This window comes from Equus asinus, chromosome X (assembly GCF_041296235.1).
Source record: "Equus asinus isolate D_3611 breed Donkey chromosome X, EquAss-T2T_v2, whole genome shotgun sequence".
Classification (NCBI taxonomy): domain Eukaryota; kingdom Metazoa; phylum Chordata; class Mammalia; order Perissodactyla; family Equidae; genus Equus; species Equus asinus.
The window spans coordinates 42,598,574-42,621,922 of NC_091820.1; the positions used below are offsets into that span (position 1 = coordinate 42,598,574).

At 40.1% G+C, this 23,349-nt stretch overlaps 1 protein-coding gene across 7 annotated transcripts in view; it reads left to right on the forward strand.

Moving 5' to 3' along the window:
• Window positions 1-23,349, forward strand: part of EFHC2 (EF-hand domain containing 2) — a 254,737-nt gene that overhangs the window by 88,922 nt on the left and 142,466 nt on the right. For all 7 annotated transcript variants that reach the window (XM_070502623.1, XM_070502619.1, XM_070502622.1 and 4 more), the window contains 3 exons: window positions 4,104-4,246; window positions 6,489-6,685; window positions 9,294-9,424. In XM_070502623.1, the coding sequence (XP_070358724.1) occupies window positions 4,104-4,246; window positions 6,489-6,685; window positions 9,294-9,424 (471 nt within the window). The remainder of the gene's footprint in view (window positions 1-4,103; window positions 4,247-6,488; window positions 6,686-9,293; window positions 9,425-23,349) is intronic.

Here is a 23,349-nt window from a genome sequence, read left to right on the forward strand (position 1 = left end):
TGGGATATGCAAGGAACAGCCAGAAGGCTGACATGGATAGAAGAGATGAGTAAAGGGTAGAGTAGACAGATTAAGAGAGGTAATGGGGGGATCAGATGGCATGGGGCCTTGCAGACCATTATAAGGATTCTTTTGACTTTGAGTGATAAGGGGAGCCATTGGGAGATTCGAGCAGAGGAATGACTTGATCTGACTTACATATTAAAAGAATCACTCCAAATGACTGTAGAAGGGCAACACTGGAAGTAAAGACCAGTTAAGAGGCTACTGCAGTAGTCCAAGAGAAGAGATATGATGGCTCAGATCTGTGTGAGTGCCATGGAAGTGATGAGAAATAGTGAATTCTGGAAATATTTTGAAGGTCGAGCCAATAGGCTTTCCTGACAGATTGGATATGAGGTGTGTAAGAAGACAAGAGTTAAGAATAACTCCCAAGATTTCGGCCTGAGCAACTAGAAAGATGGAGTTGCCATCTACTGAGATGGGAAAGACTCTAGGTAGGGTAGATTTGGGACAACAACAGAAGTTAAGTTTTGAAACAAGTTAAGTTTGAGATGTCTATTAGATATCGAGTGGAGATATTGAGTAGGCAGTTGGATATACGAGTGTGGGATTTGGGAGAGAGGTGTGAGCTAGAGATAGAAATATGGAAGTCATCAGCATGTAGATGGTATTTAAAGCTTTTGAGACTAGATGAGATCACCAAGGGAGTGAATATACACAGAGAAGTGGATGACCAAGTTGTTCCTTGTAATCCCTGGGACATCCCAAATTAAGAGGTTGAGGAAAAGAGGAGGAACCAGCAAAGGAGACTGAAAAGGAGCAAACAAGGAGATAGGAGCAAAACCAAGAGAATGCAGCATCCTGGAAGCCAAGTGAAGCAAGAGTGTCATGGAAGAAGGAGTGATCATTTGTACCAGTTGCTGCCGATTGGTCAAGTGAGACACAAAAATGAACAATTGGAATTGGCATTGTGGAGATCATTGTTGACCTTGACAAGAGCAGTTTAGATAGAGCAAACCTAATGGAAGTGGATTTAAGAGAGAATGGGAGAATTCAAGACAGTGATTATAGATAACTCTGGGCTGTGTGTAGAAAAAGTTAAGACTTGGCTGCTGGACCTAGGAACTTAGCATTTGTTTTGGAACAATGGGAATAAACACATTTAAAGAAATAGCCAGGAATATAAGTCTATATGGTGCTAAATTGCATGCCGTAGATTATGGTAGGTGCAGGAAGCACGAGTAGGTGGTCAGCTGGGAGGGCAGCCATGGTCAAGGAGAGCTCTACTGATTGGGGCCCAAATGGATGGACAGGACTCTGGACAGGCACAGGAAAGGATAAGGGTGTGCCCTAGGGGAGGGGATGACACCAAGTGAAGACCTGGAAGCAGAAATGAGCACAGGGTGGGGCAGTAAAGGAAGTGGCTTGTTGTGACTTGAATAGAAGAGTGTATTATAGGTGGTCATTACAAATAGCTGTATGTGTGTGTGTTGAACCTATTAATGGCCCAGAAAGCCAGATTGAGCAGTATAGGTGGTACAATAAGAAGCAGGGAAAATGCTAAAGTTTTTTGAGTGCTGGGAGTATTGTGATAAAAAGTGTTTAGAGAAGTTTGATAATTAGCTTATTAGTCAAGGAAATATCTGAAGATCCTTGCAGTGTTTTTTAAAGTGTGCTCTGGGGACCACTTCATCAGAATCTCCTGGGGAGCTTATTAAAAATGCAGGTTTCTGGGGATGCAAGCTAACTACTGAATCCATATCTCTGGGAGTAGGACTCCGGATTCTGCGTATTTAACAAGCTCCCCAGATGACTTTTATACACAATAAAGTTTGTGAACCGCTGATCTAAAGATTTTGTTTGAGTAGATTATATTCTGGATTGATGAGATCTCCAGAACACTAGAATTAGGTGGAAAAATGGCATATTAAATGTGAAAAAGCCACACTTAACATACACACTTATAAATTTATGTAAGTTCTAAGAAGCTAAATTTACAGTAGCATTCATTTGGCCTGACTTTAGACTTCATTCAGTGGTTTCAGTGATATTTCAGGCATCTGTAAAAGTTATGGGTCTTTCATGCAAAGGGGTTACCAAATTTGTTTGTTACTTACAAATGCAATCATGTACCAGAAAAGATGGTTGACAACGTATAGCTGCCTGTCCTGCTGTATGAGGTCTGTCTGAAGACTGGGAAACTAGGAACAAAGCAAACAGGGCTTTGGAGATCTGGCTGTTTTGTCCAGGCTGCCCTGGGGCTAGCCTTCCAAATTGCTACTTCCATCTCACACAGGTCTCAAGCTGGGAATCTTGGCGCCATGTTTTATTTTAGCCCTGCTTCTTTGGACAATTGAAGAAAGGGGCAGAGAAAAGTACTTTCTGCCTCTGCAAATCAGAAATATGTATTTTTGTTTTTGTTTCTTTTAAATCACTGTGACCACAAGGAAAGAATGAATTTCAGCATAGGAGAATCTGCAGGTGAGGACCTCCCTGCTTAGAGTTGTGACAGGAAAGTGACAAAGTACGTGGTTTATTTTCCTCTGTGCCTCCTTGGGATAATGATTTTGATTATCAAAGACCTCCCCAAGGGTTTAGTATTTGGTATAAAGTTCACTTTTCACTAGCTGGTATCTGTAGAAATGCTTCTGCCAACAGACCATAACTTAATTTCTTCAGTGACCAGGCAATCACCTTTGGGAACTTTCGATTCTAGAATTTGATCCCGTCTTCGGTCTACTCGACTGTTCTATTCATGCATAGAATTCTAAGTGCAAGTTCCAATCTATATGGATCTTACAACAACTTTCTAGAAACATTTATTAAGTACTTATAAAAAGTGTTCTACTAGACAATGGTTAATAAGACACAGTCCTTGTCCTTGGAAAACAGACTTGTAATGGCTACTTATGATATGGGTGATAAGTAATAATATTTAAGATAGCATTTAATATAGCGTTTGAAATGGAAAAGGTAATTTTTACCTTAAAGAGAGTTGGAGGGATCCTGGGGAACTGGGGGAGTGACTTAGGAGGGAGAGGATGTGGGGCTGAAAGAAAGAAATGGGCATGAGCAAGTGGGAGGTGAAATGGGGAGGCGGCCCCAGGCACCAGCAGGGCACACCCCCTGGAGTGCTCAGCGAGGAGGGCTGGGTCCTGTGCTTCTTGCAGCCTTGATTGTTGTGATTGTTGGCCAGCCTTGTGAGTAGAGAACAACCATTTAATGCAGCTGGTTTGAGCAGTGTGTTTATGACATTTGTTTTGGGTACGTTTTCCCAATGTGCTATCCTGGACATCTAAAGAGTGAGAGATATTTTAACAAACTGAGAAAATTTCTCTGCGTATAGACTTAGAACCTTAATAAGAAGTGGTTGTACTTTTTCAACTTCAGAGTTTATGCTACTATCTTAAACCCATAGCATAGTTGGCGAGGGGTGGTGAAGTGGGTGAAGGGGGTAAAAAAGGTACAAATTTCTAGTTATAAAATAAATAAGCTCATAAGGATGTAATGTATAGCATGGTAACTGTAGTTAATAATACCGTATTACATATCTGGAAGTTGCTAACAGAATAGATCTTAAAAGTTCTCATCACAAGAAAAAAATTTTTTTTCTTTTTTTTTGAGTAAGATTAGCCCTGAGCTAACTGCTGCCAATCCTCCTCTTTTTGCTGAGGAAGACTGGCCCTGAGCTAACATCCATGCCCATCTTCCTCCTCTTTACATGTGGGACGCCTACCACAGCATGGCTTGCCAAGCAGTGCCATGTCCACACCTGGGATCCGAACAGGCGAACCCCAGGCTGCCGAGAAGCAGAACGTGTGAACTTAACCGCTGTGCCACCGGGCCGGCCCCAAGAAAAAAAATTTTTGTGACTGTGTATGGTGACAGATGTTAACTAGATTTATTGTGATGATTATTTTGCAATATACAAATATTGAAGCCTTATCTTGTATACCTGAAGCTAATATAATGTTATATGTCAATTATAACTCAAAAAACCCCCCAAAACCATAGCACGTCTTTTGTAGGTTTTTTTTACATAGACAATGTATGGAAGATTACTTGTATAATGCTGTAACCCTCATTTCTCTTCCATTTAGCTATGGCTACATAAGCAATACTCTCCGTTTTTTTGCGAAACTAATTACACATGATTGTGCCGACGTGGACAGGCTGTTTGTTATTTCATATTTTCTCAGTGATGACACACTTTCAGTGTTTGAACCTATAGAGAGGAATTCAGGTAAGAGACATACCTCTTGTAGCAATTTCCTCAGACCAATTAACTGTCTCTTCATTTTGAGAGTTAGGGAGTATGATCTGATTTTGTAGCCTAGATCTTCTAAGATAGTGGCTTTCATTTTTTTTTTTAACCACTAAAGTTCATTTTACAAAGGTCTTTTAAATGGAAACCCAGACATAAAAAATAATAAAAGAGGAACAGTTTTGGTTAGTTCAGGACTGGGGGACTAGGGACACCTCCTTTTGGCCACTGTCCCCCCTTCCTCTGTGGCCTCTGAGGTACCTCTGTAGGATTCAAGGGCTTCAAGATCATGGTTTGGCTACCACCAATTCCACTCAGCCAGCAAGACAAGAGGAAATCTGGATTCTTGATAGTACCACTTAGAAAAGTTTTACTTAACTATAAGACAGGAATCCCAGATTAACAAATTCTGCCTCCCTGAAAAAATTTTAAAACCCTGACTTGTACCGTTTGCCAGTTTCCATGGTGTAAATACCCCAACCATGGCCAATTTCAAGCAACCAACAGTTTAACAACTGGCTTGCAAAAGCCGTGAAAGTTTATCAGCTCTTCTGAGCTTGTATGAACCACTCAGCACCCCAATGAATAATGAATGAATGTATAGCTAAGTCAAGTTCCACAGCGATTTGAATAATGGACCAAATCTTAAATATGAAATCGAATAGGGATGAATATGCAGTCGTGCTCTTAAAGGTCAAAAAGCCAAGTCTGTCTGTCTAGAATGGAGAAGATGTGGCCAAATTGCAGCATGCATAAAACAGAAATGTTGATGGTAGTCAACTATGAGCTTACTAGTAGTAATAGCAGCCATGATTGAGTACCTACTGTTATCCTTATAAAAACTTTATGCGGTTAAATTTTGTGTTAGTTGAGGTCCTCCAAGAGGCAAACCTGAAGTTGAGAGATTAAATGTGCAAGAAACTTCTTAGGGGAAATGCTGGTGAGAGAAAATGTGGAAGGATCCAGAAGAGTCTGGGAAAGCCGTCAGACTGCAGTGCATGTCTGATTCCTGCGAAGGACAGAGGAAAGGAAGAAAGGGGGAGGTCTTAAACCGCAGTGAAGTTCTAAAGAATGTTTTGGCAAGGCTGACTGGGAGTCCTAGAGCCAAAGTCACTAGTCAGAGGAGCCCCCCGTGTTGCAGGAATGGGCCGGCCTTAGTATCCCTGCTTTAGTTAGTCATTTGTTGGCAGCACCCTGTGGGAGGCATGACCTTGGCACAAACCTGGGGATAAATTTCAGAACATAGCAGCTGGGGCCTTCCATCAGCTTTGTTCCCCACGGTAGGTGATCTGAGAGTTACATTTTCATAGCCCCACAAATTTTACTCCCATTTTACCGATATTTCAGAGAGGTTCAGAGAGATTAAATAACTCCCAAAGATCATCCAGCAAGCAAGTGACAGAGCCAGGATGGACTCCAGCTCTATTTGGCTCCAAAGCCTAGTCTTTTCACCACCTATGGTTTCTGAATATGGTAGGAGGAGTGTGATGAAGCTGACCCTGAAAGTTCATCTGGTCTCAAGTTGTATTCATAGGTCTTCAGACTTCAGTTCAGTATCAGAAGATACTGGAGTCCCATTTTCAACCCTGCTCACTGCTTTCCAAGAGGTCAAAAACCAAATAATGCTCAGAAGAGAGCAGATGAAATGGTGGTAATCCTGGAAAGTAAGAAATATGAGGCATTGCAAAAAGAAGCAAAGATATTTTACCTGTAGAAAAAAAGAGGTAAAGGGACTCCCATAGTTATCTTCAAACAGTTAAGTAAGCTCCTTTCCAGAAGTGGGGCATCTTACACGTCAGCTTAAGTGTAAGACATCATCTGGGACAAACAGGTAGAAATAAGCTCAAGTGAAGAATTTTCTACCTGGTACTGTTCAAACATGCTCTAAAGATGAATATCTTCCTGATGTCCCAGTTCCTAGAATGCTGCTGAGCATATGGCAGGTACTTGGCTAAGTGTTAATTTAAGTGTTTGGATTGGGAAGGGAGTAGAGAGAGGAAAGAAAAGGCTGGAATGCCATACCACTTGTTTCTTTACACTCTCACCTAGAAAGTCTCATTTCTTCACCTATTGCCTCATTCGTCCCTTAAGCCTGAGAGTAATAGGCAATATGAGTTCACAGCTAAGTTGTTTGTGTTTGAGCATATAGTAACTCCAAAGGCAAGCTGTCTAGTTCTTTTAAGAATAAAGCCTACTCATCAACTTTTCTCTTTTTCTATAGGGCTTACTGGTGGGATGTTCTTGAAAAGAATTCGTGTTAAGAGGCCTGGACAAGAAGTCTTTAAAAGTGAACTGTCGGAATATATCAAGGCTGAGGAGCTGTATGTTGGAGCCAGAGTGAACGTGAATGGCTACCTATTTCTTTTGCTCAATGCTGATGAGTACACCTTAAACTACATGGAGAAGCATTCAGATAAGGTAAACTTATTTTGTATAATTCTCGACTTGCCCCTCAGCACTCTGCAATCTGTGTTTTTCTTTCTCTAGGCCTTTTCTTCTTCATCTTGCCACCCGTTTTACATTGTGCATTCACACATGGGCATGAATAATGGATCTGCGCAACTTGGCCACAGGCCCTGTCACAGAGGCCAGGTCCGGGTCTACTCTGTTTACATGCTGGGTCCTCCACTGCCCAGCATCACGGATGCCAGGCACAGGCAGGAGGCAGGCCCAGGGTTGAATCAAGTTTCCTGGGTTTTCTGCTGATACTGACAATGTTTCAGAAGGAAATTCAGCAACTATAGGAAAGGAAGAAAATCTGGCGCCACACACTGTGCTGTCCCAGTTAATCGGCACAGGCCTACAGAGGAGGCCAAGACCTGAACAAACAGAAACCCCAAGGAAATCTGATAGTTGCTGGGGCTGTAACTTCCCATAACAGGAGCCACCTGAGGCCTAAATAAGAAGGCCAGGACAAATTGACAACAGTGAGCTCAAAGAGTTTTTTCATTTGAAATAAGATGGCAGATGGGTACTGTTACTAAAAGCACTGTTTTGGCAGTGCTGTTCAGTGAAAATAACATATCGATAAAATCTTGATTTTAAGTGTGGACTAGTTTGGTGTGCAAACATGTGTATATTTGAGAATCATTATCCAATATTGAAAAATCTAGAAACAATTTTAAAAGTCCACTTGTAAGTCGTAATATTTAGGCACCAATTATATATATACAGTACCAATTTTATCTCATATATAAAATGCTCAGGGGTACGTTGCTAACATCAGTCTCTCTGTGTATATCACATCATTCATGTCAGTTTGAGTCCCTGAGAGTCAGATGCCGAGACAGAATTAGACATGCAAGAGATGTACTGGGGGAAAACTCATATGAAGGATGAAGGGGGAGGGAGAAGGAGTAGGTGGGGAGCCTGAGATGTGGGTTTGCCTTCTGAGAAAGGAGAAGGAAGGAAGGAGAATGGGGTAGGAAGAGCCTTAGATGCAGTGCAGCTTTGAGAAAGTCTTGGCCAGGCTGATGGGGACCCCTAGAGCAAAGACTGCCCAGCAGAGAAGTCCCACATCAGGGAGGAATGGCCCAGCCCTGGTACCCTCTCTGTGCTCAGTCGTTGGATAGGAACAGTCAAGGGAGAGTGTGGCCTTGGTAGGAATGCTGCAGTGATCCTGAAGGTGCAGCAGCTGGGGGCTGTCTGCTAACAATGCTCTGCTCTGCAAAGTCTCTCTTGGGGAGAGGCCCAGGCGACATCATCTCTCCATTTACAGTGTTAGGAATTCAGGTTGTCGTAAAACACTGAATTCAGGTGACAGGCTTACTGATAGGGCAGTTAGATTTCTGGAAACAGCAGGCTTGGCTTGGAAATCTGACTCTACACTTAATAGCTGAGGGGCCTTAGACATGTATCTTCCCTGAGCTTCTCTTTCCTCAAGTAACAAGAGTGCCTATTTTAGAGAGTTGCTATGAAGATTAGATGTGAGAATGTGTGTGAAGTGCTTAGCTCTGTGTGGCCCATAGCGAGCCAAGTCCGGATTCGATTTATAATAGCTATTGTAAATTAGGGTTTAATTTTCAAACACAGGGTAAGCCTATCCCTTAATATAAATATATACAGCATGAATATATATTTTTTAAGATATACAGGGCTTTTCTCCTTTCAGAAAGATGAAAGCAGGGTGGGACATAATCTGGTATCGGCATCCCAAGTGAAAACTGCATTATTTTAAAACTACCCTTAACAAGGACAGTCTAAGCAGAGAAAGATTAATACGCTCTTTAATATCAGTCTGAGGAGTCTTTTCAAAAGAGCTAATAGATCCTATCATGGAAATAGATTAAAGGAAATGCAAAAAGGAGGGGTGGGGGTGGAGGGGTTTCACAATAGGTGCCAAATCCCCTGGTGGAAGAGAGGGAACTTTATACTAAATTACCGTCAATGTTTTTATTTTCATATTTAGTCTTCTTATTTTTTAGCTCTTGGCTGTAATTGTTTACAACCTTATGCTTTACTGGATCGAATAAGGAGTATTCTTACAGAGTCAAAAACCGGATCACAGTGTGGGAGACAGGAACTGGGGGCTGCCTGAGAGTGAATGTAAGGGGATTGCAGTGGTGCAGACCTGTGACACCCAACCTTATCTGCTCAGTGCATTGCCTGGTGGCCAGCAGTTCCAGGGCCCCACTCTAAAGATCTGGAGAAAATGGGGGTGTACTTATCCGGTTTTGAATCCCCATTCTCTTCATTAGGGTCTCCCAACATATTGGGCCAATGTCCAAGGGTGAAGGGAGGAGGCTGAGGTGGAAGCAGGGGTTGTTTTCTTATTCCCGTGGACTTGCTGTTCCTTAAGCTCATTTCTCTCAGATCTGGGGCTATGCTAATGTCACTCATTGTCCTAAAGCCTTAAATGAAGAGATACAGATCTATTCCTGTCTACTCTGTGTTGATCTCTATGAAAAGACATGCCCAGCTAACTTCAGGCTCACAGTGTGAAGTCTCTTTGCTGGCCATCAGAAAGATTGGGCTCCCTATGTCTCAGGCATATTTAAATATCTTTCCTTTCTTTTCCCTCTTCCAGTTTCCTATGAGCAGCATTGAACCTGCCTTACAAAAGCTGAAAAAACAAGAATCAAAATCCAAAGAGCTCAGGAACGTATTTATAGCTGCTGACGATGAGCGAAGAAAGATGGTGGATTATAATACATTCAGGTAAGTCAGATTCTGCCAGCAATAATCTGTTTTCCCTTCAACATCCTCCAAAGAGCAAAAAGAACAATTTCTTCCTTAGTGCTTCTTAATTTACTATATACTTTTTATTAGGAATTGGCATTTCTTTGCATTTGTATTACTTTGTGGTCATGCTTTGCCCATTTGTAGTCAATTTTATGCATTTGTATATAAAAGAAGTTTATAGGCGAGAACAGAGACAAAAGCATAAAAAGTCAGTTGGTCACATTGTCTTGTGAATCATGGTGTCGAAGGATCGGGGAATGCTGGGAAGGGTGCATCTGAGTGAGAAAGGCAGAAAAAATGCAGCTAAGAGCACCCCTCCAAAATCTGGGGAACAGAGGAGGGGCATTTCCCTAGGAATGCCATCCAGGTGGAAAAGAGAATGGAAACTGTACTGATTATCAGAGAAGAGATGATATGCATGCATCTGTGTGTATGTAGACTCACACACATCTGTGTAATTTGAAAGACAAAAAAACATAGAAATCAAGGGAAAAATATATGACAGTAGTTAGAAATATTATAAGAAATCATGAACAATGAAGATTTTCTCTAAGGTAAAGCTGAATTCTGGGACTGTCCAGTGGCTGAGCTAGGCACATTTCCAAACAGCAAAATCAAATTCAGGGTCTAGTACAATTGTGAGACTTCTTAGCCTGAAAACAAAGTGAATGAGGAGTGTTCAGGAGAATGTAAATTAAATCATGGATGGAGGACAAAGGGGACTTTCTCTTTAGGCTGAGAATTCTGGCTCCTGAAAACAGTAGTGGTTGAAAGCTATATGGGAAACTCAGCTTGACACAGTCAAGATGTGGGCTGAGAAATGAGGAAGTAAGCCCAGGAGAGGGTGGCAGGGAGGTCTTTCCAACTTTGTGTCTGAAGTCGCTTATTGCGTCAACACCTGGTGACCTGAGCCCACCATTAGGCCTAAAGTGTCCCCAAATCTCACTTATTGTTTTAACAAAGCTCTTTTGTGTCTCCAAAATGTTTTGAGAGAAGCAGTCAGAGGACATATTTTCATTGTTTGGAATTCCCAACCTTCTGGGATCAATAAGAATTTATAGTCCTTTGTTATTGTTCATAGTAATACGCATGTTCGTGGCCTTTTGGAAAATAAACAGAGTAAAGAGCAAAGACAATCGCTCAGGCTGTGGACTACTGGAGAGCAGTGGAGGAGAAAACAAATTTCCATCAGAAATGAGGGAGTGTTTTTTTATTATTATTATTATTTTGTGTCCTTTTACGAAAGCCTCCATTGTCCCAATACTCTAGCAAAGTCTATTGGAAACACTTTAGTGAGTTTATGGGGCTTTTTGGGAAGCACTTAGGCCAGGCAGGAGATCCAAGGAGGAAAAGTTGCTCTGCTGATGGAGGCCTGACCCGCATTGTGGGTGGAATAAAGGACCGCCAGCTACACTGTGTGATTGGAGGATGGCCTCAAGGCGCTGCTTGCTCCGAATGAACTGGTGGTTTCCAATCTTTAGGCCCTCTCCTGGCCAGAAAGCCCTTAAGATGAAAATCAGATAAGGTCATGCTTGGCTTGAAAAACCCATCGGTGGCTTGCCATTGTCCTTACAATAAGATCCAAACATTTTATGCAGCCAGCAGGGCCATGAGTGATGTGACTCTGTATTTCCAGTGTCATTACTTCTTTTTCTCCAACCCTGTCCTCTGTCCTCCCTGGCTGTCACTTAGTTTCTCAAACACATCGAGCTCTTTCCCACCTCCAAGCCTATGCACATGCAGTTCTCTCTTAGAATGTCCACACCACCATCCTTTTCATGGCAAACTCTGGGACTTACCTTAAATGTCATTTTCTCAGAGGGGCTTTCTGTCTAACTATCTTGCCTAAAGTAGATCACTCACTGTTACTCTTAGCCCTTATTTATATTTTTCACAGCACTTAGCACAACTTGCAATACTTTATTTAGATATCTGGACTTGGTGTGTGTGTGCTTGTGTGTGTCTTCTCCTATTAGAATGTGAACTTCCTGAGGGGCAGGGACCTTGATGGCCCTGTTCACAGCCCTATCCCCAGCACCTAGCACTTGGCTCAGTACAGATCATAGTTCCTGAATGGAATAATGAACTGCTAGAATTATTCTTGGGGATTCTAGTTTGGAGATGGTGGCACTGTCTCCAGATGAGAGTGTAGACCAGGAGTCAGGACGTCCCAATCCATACCACATGCTTGGGATTGGGCACGGTGCCTCTGTGCTTGGCCCACAACTGTGGGTTCCAAGCTCATGGTCTTCAGCCTTCTTCTTTGCTCCTCACGCTCTTTCCTGAGCAAAGGCAAAGGAACTACATAGCCAGTCCCTATCAAACCACAACCCTAATTTAATTCTGCGCTTGGTGCTTTTACTAGCTAATATTTTTCTTTTATTTATATGTGCATGTATATTTGTATATTCTGGCTCTTCTCACCAGAACATAACTTATTTGAGGGCAAGGGCCTTCTCTTTCTTGTTTTCTGCTTTAGCCTTATCACTTTTCACAGTGCCTTGCAGATAGGAGGGTGTTCATAAATGTTGTTGAGTGGCTACATTTTATTCAGCCCTCATTCCGTTGGCTGTCAGCTGAAGGCTGAGTTCTCCGTATTAGTTCCTCAAGCTCAGATTTTTCTCCTGAACTATAGATCTGGAGATGTGAATGCCTCCAGGATATCTGCCCCTCGAATGTCCCTTAGGCATCCCAAAATAACTTCCTCTAAATTGTCCTCATTTTCTTCTCCCAGGAAAGTTGTAGCCGAGGACCCTATCTTGGTAAAGGCCTCCGTAGCTGTCCCCAGGGCCTGGGCAAGGGTCTGCCTTGTCTCTCCCCTATCTTGACCTCTCCTGACTTCTTGAAATTGCAGTTCTTAAACTACCTTTTTCCATGTCTAGCTTCACTGTTGCAGTTCAGCTTTTCATCGCTCTTCACTGGGACTCTCTTGAGAGCTGCGTTAACTGATCTCCTCTTCTTAACCTTCATCCTCCAAAGTTTTCCCAGAGTGACCTTCCTAAAATCTGGTTATGTCATTCCTCTGCTCTAAGCCCTGCATCAGCTCCTCATTGTCTCCAGGGCAAATCCCAACCTTTCAGTGTTTCACGTGAGTTTGGTCATGATCTGACCCTTGCCTATGCCTCTCTCCTTATTTCCATCTCACTAGAAGAATACTTTTGTGGAAGTCCCCATTTATTGAGCACTTGCTACAGACCAGACATCGTGCTAAATGCTTATCTACTATCCACTGGTAGCCCCTGTGAGTTATTTGTTTACTTCCCTGCCTCCACAGTTGGCTCCTGCCAAGTACAATAGATGTTTGTTGAATAATTTAATGAATGGCCCAATTTCTCAAGGAACATTCAGTCTAAAGTTTGCAGCAAACAAGTAAATAATTGATTACCTTGCACTGGGGAAGGGCGATCTTTCTCTCTGACTGTAGGGGAGTCAGGGAGAGCTAGGCCTGACCTTCACAAGCCAAGTGACTTGGGAAACTCACTTCACCTACCTGCACCTCACTCTTTTATCCATATGATGGTTTCAAAGGCCCCTTGTAGGTGCTGACATTCTGAAACTCTTAAAATAATAGGCTTATAAATACACTTGTAAAATGTTCCCCTTTCAAATTTGTGCATTGAAATAGTAGAGTAGGCAGGCAGAGGCAGGATTGCAGCATGGCACCGTAGGTGACTTCACCTCTGTGGTCCTGACTCTCTTCTGCTTACATACCTGGCACTCTCGGTATACACCTGGGGCCCAGAGCCTGGGCCTGCTGCTCTGGGCAGTGGTCCAAGCCCTGGGCATTTCCCTTCTTCTCAGAGATTTGCACCTTTTCTCAGGGAAACCTTGAGGGCGGGAACTAATACACTACCTCTGCAAAAGTTGCCCTGGTTGATAATGGATTAATGTATGGACCTTCCTGAGATATTTGTGTCAAAATTGACCTGAAAGAATGCAGGGACAGATGGAAACAGGAGGCATTCTGGGGAGGGAAAGTTTCTCTTCTCCCTTGTGGGGGTCGCTAGTTCTGCCTCTAGGCGGTCTGTCAGATTGGCCTGTGAGAGCTGCTAATTGTTATCCAAGAGAGTGCAGAGAGCCTTTCTCAGAGCCTCCATCCTGACAGGCGGATTTCAGCAGGGAGCCGGGCAGGGATTAGGCTTGGCAGGGCTGTTTTCTTTTGCAATTGGGATCATGGGCAGGGTGAGGCTTCCCGCTGTAGGCCTGGACTCTGAACCACGGGTGGCAGCAGCAGCGAGGGCCCCATGCCAGCCAGGGAAGACGTGGCCGGTCCCTCCCTTCGGCCCCCTCGCTGAGCCTTGATCTACCCATCAGAGGTGACACCCACCCCATGTAGCCTGCATGTATTTTGGTTTTCTGTGTACTCACCTCTTCTCCCCACCTGGGTGGAGCTCTCAGAGGGCAAGGCTCATGCCCGGTTCACCCGTGTGTGTTTCCCAGATACCTCCAGTGCCATGTCTCAGGCCTCAGTGAACGTAGTAAGTTACTACACAGTTCTTCCTCAGACTCCCATTATCAATTGTAGGGTCAGGAGATTTCCTGTAAACATTCCACGTAATAAATTCATTCTACGATTTAGAACCTCGAGAAAATTTTCTCTCTTTTAAAACTAAAATTCTTCCTGAGAGGGAGGTTGAATGATATAAATAGATCCAATTTTGGACTTGCAGATCTGAAGCCAAATCTCACTTCTAGCATTTGTCAGCTTGGTGGCCTTGAGTACTTGCTGAACAATGTTTTCACTTGTAAAATGGGGATAATAATACCTCCTCATAGAGCTATTGTGATGAATAAATTTGATAATGTATGTAAAATTCTTATTGTAGCACACTGTAGTGTGTAGAGGACACTAGAAAATGAAAACCCTTTATCCCAATAGTTGCAACTTGATGTCACTGAAAAGAGTAATAGCAATCTATGCCCTATCTTTGGTATCTCAATAAGTTACATATTTACCCATGATGAGGTCATTGAAAATGTTCTTTATTAATGAGTTTGGAAGAAACTTTTTACAAACCTGAAGGCCATGAAAGTGGAAAATAAACATCAGCGTTGGTAGACCAAGGTTGGGAAACATTAATATAAGTCACCCTATTACTGTCCTTTACTTCAAGGAAGAAGATTGTAAATTTAGTGCCTAAAACATTGTAATGATCTCATCCTGATTTATCTCAGACATTTGTCTCTCCCTTTATGTGGTTTTGCTCTGTCTTTATTTGAACAACTCTGTACGTTGTTATTAGTGTTTTTATTGTAAGCTGTCTAACATCTTTTAAGGAGGCCACTAGCCTATGAATCTATACGTAGAAAACCAAAAACAAAGACAAACAAATTCCAAACGCTCTCAAACATCTACTCTCATCGAGAACCAAATAGACACTTTGACAGTGTTCCTACCATATCTTTGAGATGGGAGCCTCAGCATATATTTTCGAAAGCAGCATTTTGAATCTTCCTTAAAGCATTAAATATAAATAATGTGATGTCATAGAAAGAATGCTGGCCTGGAAATCAAAAAGACCGAGATCTTTGATTTGATTTTGTCACTGCCTGATGGTGGTGTTTGTATTGGTGAGGGCTTAGTTTTAAAACGCAGAATCCTCTCTGGCTAGTTAAGCAGAAAAGGATTTTATTAAAAGGATCCTGGGTGGTTCACAGTATCTTTGGAAGGGCTGGAGAAACAAGCTGGAGGCTAAGTTCTAGGAACAGTGCCCAGAATTGAGCTGTAGAACTCATCTGTTGAGAAAATGGCCTGTGTTACCACTGCACCACCCACGACTCATTGCTGCATTTGCACCTCTGCCAAGAACTCGATTTTACCGTAGCCATTACTACCACCGCTTTTGGCAACCTTGAGTCCTTTGCCACCCCTGAAAGCTGGACCCCTGTGACGCCAAATGTGACCCACACTTAGCGGCTTTCTTCTGTTAATCCCTTCCAAGTCAGTGTCTTATGTAAGCTTCTCTGATTGGTGGAGCCTGGATCACCTGTATGTTTCCAACTACAAGGAAGGCTGGGAAATTGACCTCTGGCTTCCATGTTGGGGTGACGGGGAACATAATGTGGGAATTTCCCCAAACATAGAAGGGTGATTTAAAAGGTGCCCTTTTCATTTGCCATGATAGCAAATCCAAGCCAAGATGAGCCAAACAGGGAACATAAAATGTTGACATTAGGGACTAAACTCCTTGTTTGTAACCAAGCAAAACTCTTGCCTAGTTTAAGCACTTTGCAGATACTGTGCTGACCCACCACGCAGCTAAACAAAATACACAGTGCTCCTCTACACTGCTGCTTTTGCAATCTCTGACACACCTTTCTGAGTTTAAATTGCCTTAAATGAAGGTATTGGATTAGATTCAAGTTCCTAGATTGAAAGCTGACAATTGTATTTTGTTTGGCTTTTGTTTAATGCTTTTAAAATTAGGAGTTTAGACATAAAAATCTATGTATCTGGCACCTCTTGGAAAATAGAAACTGGGCCTACGTTTTCCCATGGCAACAACCAGTTGGGGGTGAGTGGTGGCTGTCTTCCTCAGATAGAGCCTGCTCTCTGTATTTCTTTCCAGTCTCTACAGTTCCTTATTGTCTTATACTTTCTCCCATTTATCTTACCTGCATACCCCAGTAGGTACTTGACTATGTACCGTTGGATCAGATCATTATAAAGTCCTTTCCAGCCATAAAATTCCATTATTTTGTTACCCTAGGTATAGTGGAAATAGGCATTTAGGAATCACTGTACAAATAGCCCAAAAAAGAAGTGAAGACTGATTTTTACAGTAGAACCCGAGTATGATTGTATACCTAAAAATCCAAAAGACTCAATTTAAAAATGGTTAGAACTGTTAAGAGTACTCAGGAAAGCAGCCAAATACAAGAAAACTACATAAAAAGCAATAGTTGTACTTTATACCAGTAATAACCAGTTAGGAAAATTTGTGCAACAGGGGGTACTATTTGCTATAGCAATAAAAATTATGAAATATCTGGGAATAAATTGGACAAGAAATGTGTAAAACCAAAATGAATTCAATTTCAAGACTTTATTATATCTCGGGAAGACACTATAGTAACAATTCTAATCTGTCCAAATTAATCTAGATTTGAAGCAATGCCAATCAGAATTACAAGGTGGGTTTTTGTTATTGCTGCTGTTAGATTTGGTTTTGTTTTGCAAGGTTAGGGGAGAGAAATTGGCTCATTGATTATGAGGTCCCTCAAGAAAAATAAGGGATTGAGAAAATGTTGAAAAAGAAGAATATTAAAGTCTAGATACTAGAATTTATATAATTTATAGATATTTGAAAACATCGTAATGTATTAGAAGAGAAATAAACCAAAATATCAGTGAAATAGAGTTTGGAGTCTATAAAAGACCCATTTTTATGGACTTTATTGTAAGGTATAGGTGGATAAGTTTTCAAATCAATAGAGAAAGAATGGATTGTTAATAAAGGCTTCAGTGACAATTGACTGGGAAACATTTAATACATTTTTATTTTGTGGTAGGGCACAGTCTCCAAAAACCATAAAGGAAAAGTTGACTGCATTGACTGTAGGAAAATTTTATATTTCTCTATAGCAAAAGATACCACAAACAAGCTTAGAGGACAAGGGACAGACTGAGAGAAAATATTTACAACTAGTATAAGAACCAGGGGATGAATGATAAGGATTTATGAAAAACTCCTATAAAATCAACAGACAAAAGTGAGTTAAGGACAGGAATAGACAATTATCAGAAGAAATACAAATAGCCTTTAAACCTATGAAAAGAAGCCCAGTAATGGTGCAAGCTGAAACAACAATGAAATATAATTTCTACATATTATATTGGCAACATTTTAAAAGAATAATATAACTGACTCCAGATGAGCATGTGGCATAACAGCTCCTCTCATTTTCTATTGATAAGAGTTTAAATTGGTTGAGCATTTTGGAGGACAATTGGTACTTGTCTGTCCAATGTTTAGACCCTTTTACCTAGTAATTGCACTTTTAGAAAATTTTTATTCAGAAAAATTTTGACGAGTGGATTGTAATAGATGTATGTGTACCCATACGCATACAATATTTATTGCAGCAAACTTTGTAATAGCAAAAATCTGGAAAAATCAAGGGGCCAACAATAGGGGAATAGTTGGATGCATTCTATTGCATTAGTTTAAGACAGTACTATTTAGCCATTAGGAAGAATGAGATAGACTAAATATGCATACCTGGAGAAATGTTCAATGTGTTAGTCAGGATTGGCCAGGTAAGACTGCAATAACAACTAACCCCCAAATCTCAGGGAATTAAATTAACAAAGGTTTATTTCTTACTCTGTGTATCTATTGTTGTTATCAGGGAGAACTTTTTTCATAGTAGCCACTCAGGACAGAACAGCCACTTCCTTGAATGTACTGATCCCTGTGCCAGAGAGAGAAGAGAACTTTGTAGAGTTGAGCCCAATAAATTCTCAGCTGGGAAGAAATACATATCATTTATACTTTTAGTTCATTGGCTAGTACTAGCCATACGGCCCCACCCATATGTTCAGAAGAAAGAGGGAAAGCAGATGTTGCTGAACAGCACTAATGGTTACCATGTCATGCTGTTTTATAGATAAAGCAAAATTCAGAAGTCTGTGTAATATGATCATATTTATGCCAAAAATCTAACAGTTATATGTGCATGTATGTTTATATAAATATTTCAAGGATGGTGTATCCTTTGAAGAAATGCTAGAAGGCTATAGCTAGGAGGCTATAGAGTATGCCTTTTTGTTTGACGTTTTTTTTTTTAACAACGAGCAATTGTCAAAATAAATAAATAAATAAAAAGGTAAAAACAAAACCCAAACAAATAAAACCAAAAAGCCTGGGCAAAGAGTGCTAAACATTTTCTATTTCTTGCTTCAGTTTCCAGAAAGAACTGATAGCAAATGCTGGCAAAATGTTCTGAGCAAAAGTCAACAGTCTCGGAATCATAGAGCAGGGTATGCCTCGTTCGACTTACTGCTTCACTCTAATTATTGATTAGACTCAAATAATTGCAACATGCTTACTTAAAATTCTTATAGCTCAAATTATTTTATATTAGTGTTACAAAATTCCAGAGCTTTAAAATTAAATTTTGGAAGGAATAGTTTTTATAGTTTTCAAATTCTTATCAAATTAACCACAAAATCTTATCCATTCATTTCACCCCAACATTTTATAAAAATTTTAAAACATTCAGAAAATTTGAAAGGATTGAACACCCAAATACCCACCACTTACATTGTATCATTAACATTTTATTATATTTGCTGTATCATGCATCTTTCCATTTGTACATCTCGCTATCCATCCATTAATCCATCTTAACTTTGGAGCATTTCAAAGAAAATCACAAACATCAGTTATTTCCCTCTAAATATTTCAGCATGCTTACCATTTATTTACAGTTCTTTTCTTTTGATGTAAAATTTGTATTTAATAAAATGTGCAAACCTTAAGTGTACATTTGCTGAGTATTGACAAATGCATACAGCTGTGCAAGCCAAATCACTATTAAGACATAGAACATTACCATCACTCCAGAAACTTCCCTCCTACCCCATCCAGCTCAGTTCCTGTGCATATTCCCCATTTAAGAGGCAACTACTGTTCTGATTTTTTTCACTGTAGATGGTTTTTTCCTGTTCTAGAATTTCATATAAATGGAATTATACAGCATGTATTTTTTTGTGGAATATCTTATTCAGTATGATTTTGAGATTCATCCATATTGTTGAGTGTATTGGTAATTCATTCCTTTATATTCCTGAGTAGTGTTCCATTATATGAATATACCACCATTTGTTTATTCTCTCCACTGCTGATGGATACCTGGGATATTTCCAATTTTTGGCTAATATAAATAAACCTGCTCTGAACATTCTTGGACAAATAGTTTTGTGAACATAAATTTTTATTTCTCTTGGTTACATACCGATGAATGGAACTGCTAGGACATAGGTATATATTCAGTTTTCAAAGAAACTACCAGACCTTTTACCAAGGTGGTTTTACCAGTTTACATTCTCCCTAACAACGTACAGTCTAGTTGTTTCATAATCTTGCCAACATTTGGTATTCTTAGGCTTTTTAATTGAAGCCATCTGGTAGCTAAGTAGTGTCTCATTGTAGTTTAATTTGCATTTTCCTGATAACCCATGAAGTTGAAGACATTTTTCATGTGCTTATTGGCTATTTGTATATCTTTTTTTGTGAAGTGCCTTTTCAAATCTTTCGCCAACTTTTTTTGGTTGTTGTTTGTTATATTATTGAGTTGTAGGAGGTTTTTAATATTTCCTGGATACTAGTCATTTCTCAGATACATGTTTTATGAAGATTTTTCTACCAGTCTGTTGCTTGCCTGTTCACTTTCTCAGTGGTATCCTTTGATGAGTGCTGTATACATTTTGAATTTGTGAAGTCAGACTGTCAGTCTTTTTTTATGGTTATTGCTTTCTGTAATCTGTTTAAGATGTCTTTAGCTACCTCAGAGTCATCAAGATACTCTCCTATGTTTTCCTCTAATAGCTTTATGATTTTAGCTTTCCTTTTTAAGTCTGTGATTCCTCTCAAATTAAATTTTGTGTATTCTGTGAGATAAGCACGAAGGTTTATTTTACTTAACTTCTTAAACTGCTTATTTGAAATTCGTATGTTATGGGCCATAATATTTTATATTAAAGTAAAAAACAAATTCCAGAGCTTTAAAATATAATTCTGAAATGAAAGAGTTTTTTAAATTTTCAAATTCTTATTAAATTAGTGACAATGTCTTATGCATTCATTTTTTAAAATTCTATGACATAGTTTTGACTATTAAAATCTCAAATTCTCCTTTGCAAAAGAACTGAAATGCTGATCTTTTATATTTCCTCATCTCTTCTACTTTTTGTAATACATTTCCACTTCTTGAGAATTGAAGTATCCTCACTAAATTAACATCCCTGTTAACTGAGGAATTGCTAGATACCAATGACCTTGTTAACTGAAGGAAACCGTATACTACACATGTATGACAGATTGTATTTTCTAAAGATGGCTGCGACAGTATCTCCCATCCGATATGTTTATCTACAATGTGAACTTGAGACAGTATCTCCCATCCGATATGTTTATCTACAATGTGAACTTGAGACAGTATCTCCCATCCGATATGTTTATCTACAATGTGAACTTGACACTCCTTCTACTGAGAGATGGGGTCTATGTCATCTCCCCTTGAATCTTGAGTAGCCCTGTGACTCACTTATAACCAATAAAATGTGGCAGAAGTGATGCTGTGTGACTTCTGAGGCCAGATCAGAAAAGATGATGCAGCTTCTGCATTGTCTGCTGTAACACTTGCTTTTCAAGTCCTGAGCTACCATGTAAGAAGTTCTCCAACCTTGAGGCTGCTATGCTATGAAGAAGCCCAGGCTACATGGAGAAACCAAGTGTAGAAGTAATTCAATTGACAGCTCGAACTGAGATCTCAGCCGATGGCCCTTGCTTTGCACTGGACTTGTGAGCAAAGACACCTTCACATAATTCAAGCCCCCAGTTACAGACTCTTCTGGGTTGAAACTCCAGACATTCTGCTGTGCTCTGAATTACTGACCAACAGAATCCATAAACGTAACAAGATGGTTGTTTTGAACTGTTAATTTTTAGGGTAATTTGCTAACTGGAGCAGCATGTACCAACACATTCCGGGGAATTAGAATACTGAAAATATGCAGCCCTCAAGCTAAATATTTAATTTTGGATTATTAGAGAGACAGTTTGATATCCTTTAGTGCCTCAGTCATGGCTTCCCGGTTTTTTATTTGCAGAAGTAGAGAAATCCTGTGCCACATCTTGGAAGTTGCTCTTGTGAAAAGATCTCCACATCTAATTAGAATTCAGAATATGCCCCCAAAAAAGATTCTTTGTACTTGTACCTTCCACCTTCCACCTGAGCTGAGCCAGGTGAGGTGGGGGCCTTTTGTGAGTTTAGATGTGTTTTCCACTTAAAGAAGATGCGGCCTCATTTTCCAAGACCACATTTAATTTTTAAAATTCTAATTTAAAAAAATTTACGTATAATAAGATTCACTCTTTTTGGTGTACAGTTCTATGATTGTGACAAATTCCTAGAGTTGTGTGACCACCACCACAATAAAGATGCAGAACAGTTCCATCACCCCTGCCTCCCCACCGAAAAAAATGGAAATATGCTTTCTCTTGAATAAATACCTAGGAATGGATTGTCTGAATCATATGGTAAGCATATATTCAACTTGGTAAGAAACTACCAAACGGTTTCTTTTTTATTGAGGTCATAATAGTTTATAATATTGTGAAATTTCAGTTGTTTATTATTTTTTGTCAGTCACCATATAAATGTGCCCCTTCACCCCTAGTGCCCACCCCTCAACCCCTTTCCCCCTGGTAACCACTGATCTGTTCTCTTTGTCCGTGTGTTTGTTTATCTTCCACATGAGTGAACTCATACGGTGTTTGTCCTTCTCTGTCTGGCTTATTTCACTTAATATGATACCCACAAGGTCCATCCATGTTGTTGTGAATGGGACGATGTTATCTTTTTTATGGCTGAGTTGTATTCCATTGTATATATATAGTACATCTTCTTTATCCATTCATCAGTCAGTGGGCAGTTGGGTCGCTTCCACATCTTAGCTGTTGTGAATAATGCTGCAGTGAACATAGGGGTACATGAGTCTCTTTGAATTTTTGATTGGAAGTTCTTAGGATAAATACTCAGTAGTAGGATAGCTGGGTCATATTGTATTTCTATTTCTAATTATTTTAGAAATCTCCATACTGTTTTCCATAGTGGGTGCACCAGTTTGCATTCCCACCAGCAGTGTATGAGGGTTCCCTTTTCTCCACATCCTCTCCAACATTTGTTATTTTTTGTCTTGGTGATTATAGCCATTCTCACAGGTGTAAGGTGATATCTTAGTGTAGTTTTGATTTGCGTTTCCTTGATGATTAGTGGTGTTGAACATCTTTCATCTGCCTGTAAGACCTGAAACCATAAAACTCCTAGAAGAAAATATAGGCAGGACACTCTTTGACATCAGTCTTAGAAGGTTTTTTTCTGAATACCATGTCTACTCAGACAAGGGGGACAAAAAAAAAAAAAAAAAAGCAAGTGGGACTTCACCAGACTACAGTGCTTCTGCAAGGCAAAGGAAGCCAGGATCAAAATGAAAAGACAACCCACCAACTGCGAGAAAATATTTGCAAATCATATATCTGACAAGGGGTTAATCTCCATAATATATAAAGATCTCACACAACTGAACATAAAAAAACAAACAACCTGATCAAAAAATGGGCCGAGGATATGAACATTTTTCCAAAGAAGATATACAGATGGCCAACAGGCACATGAAAAGATATTCAGCATCACTAATTATCAGGGAAATGCAAATCAAAACTACACTAAGATGTCCCCTTACACCTATTAAAATAGATAATGGTCTACTTTCATTCTTTTGCATATGGCTGTCTAGTTTTCCAACACCATTTATGGAAGAGACTTTGCTTTCTCCATTGTATGTTCTTTGCTCCTTTGTAGAAGATTAGCTGTCCAAAGATGAGTGGTTTTATTTCTGGGATTTCAATTCTGTTCTATTGATCCATGTGCCTGTTTGCCTGTTTTTGTACCAGTACAATGCTGTTTTGATTACTATAGCTTTGTAGTATATTTTGAAGTCAGGGATTGTGATACCTCCAGTTTAGTTTTTTTTTCTCAGGATTGCTTTAGCTATTTGGGGTCTTTTGTTGCCCCATTTGAATTTTAGGTTCTTTGTTGTATTTCTGCAAAGAATTTAATAGGGATTCTGATTGGAATTGCATTGAATCTGTAGATTGCTTTAGGTAGTATGG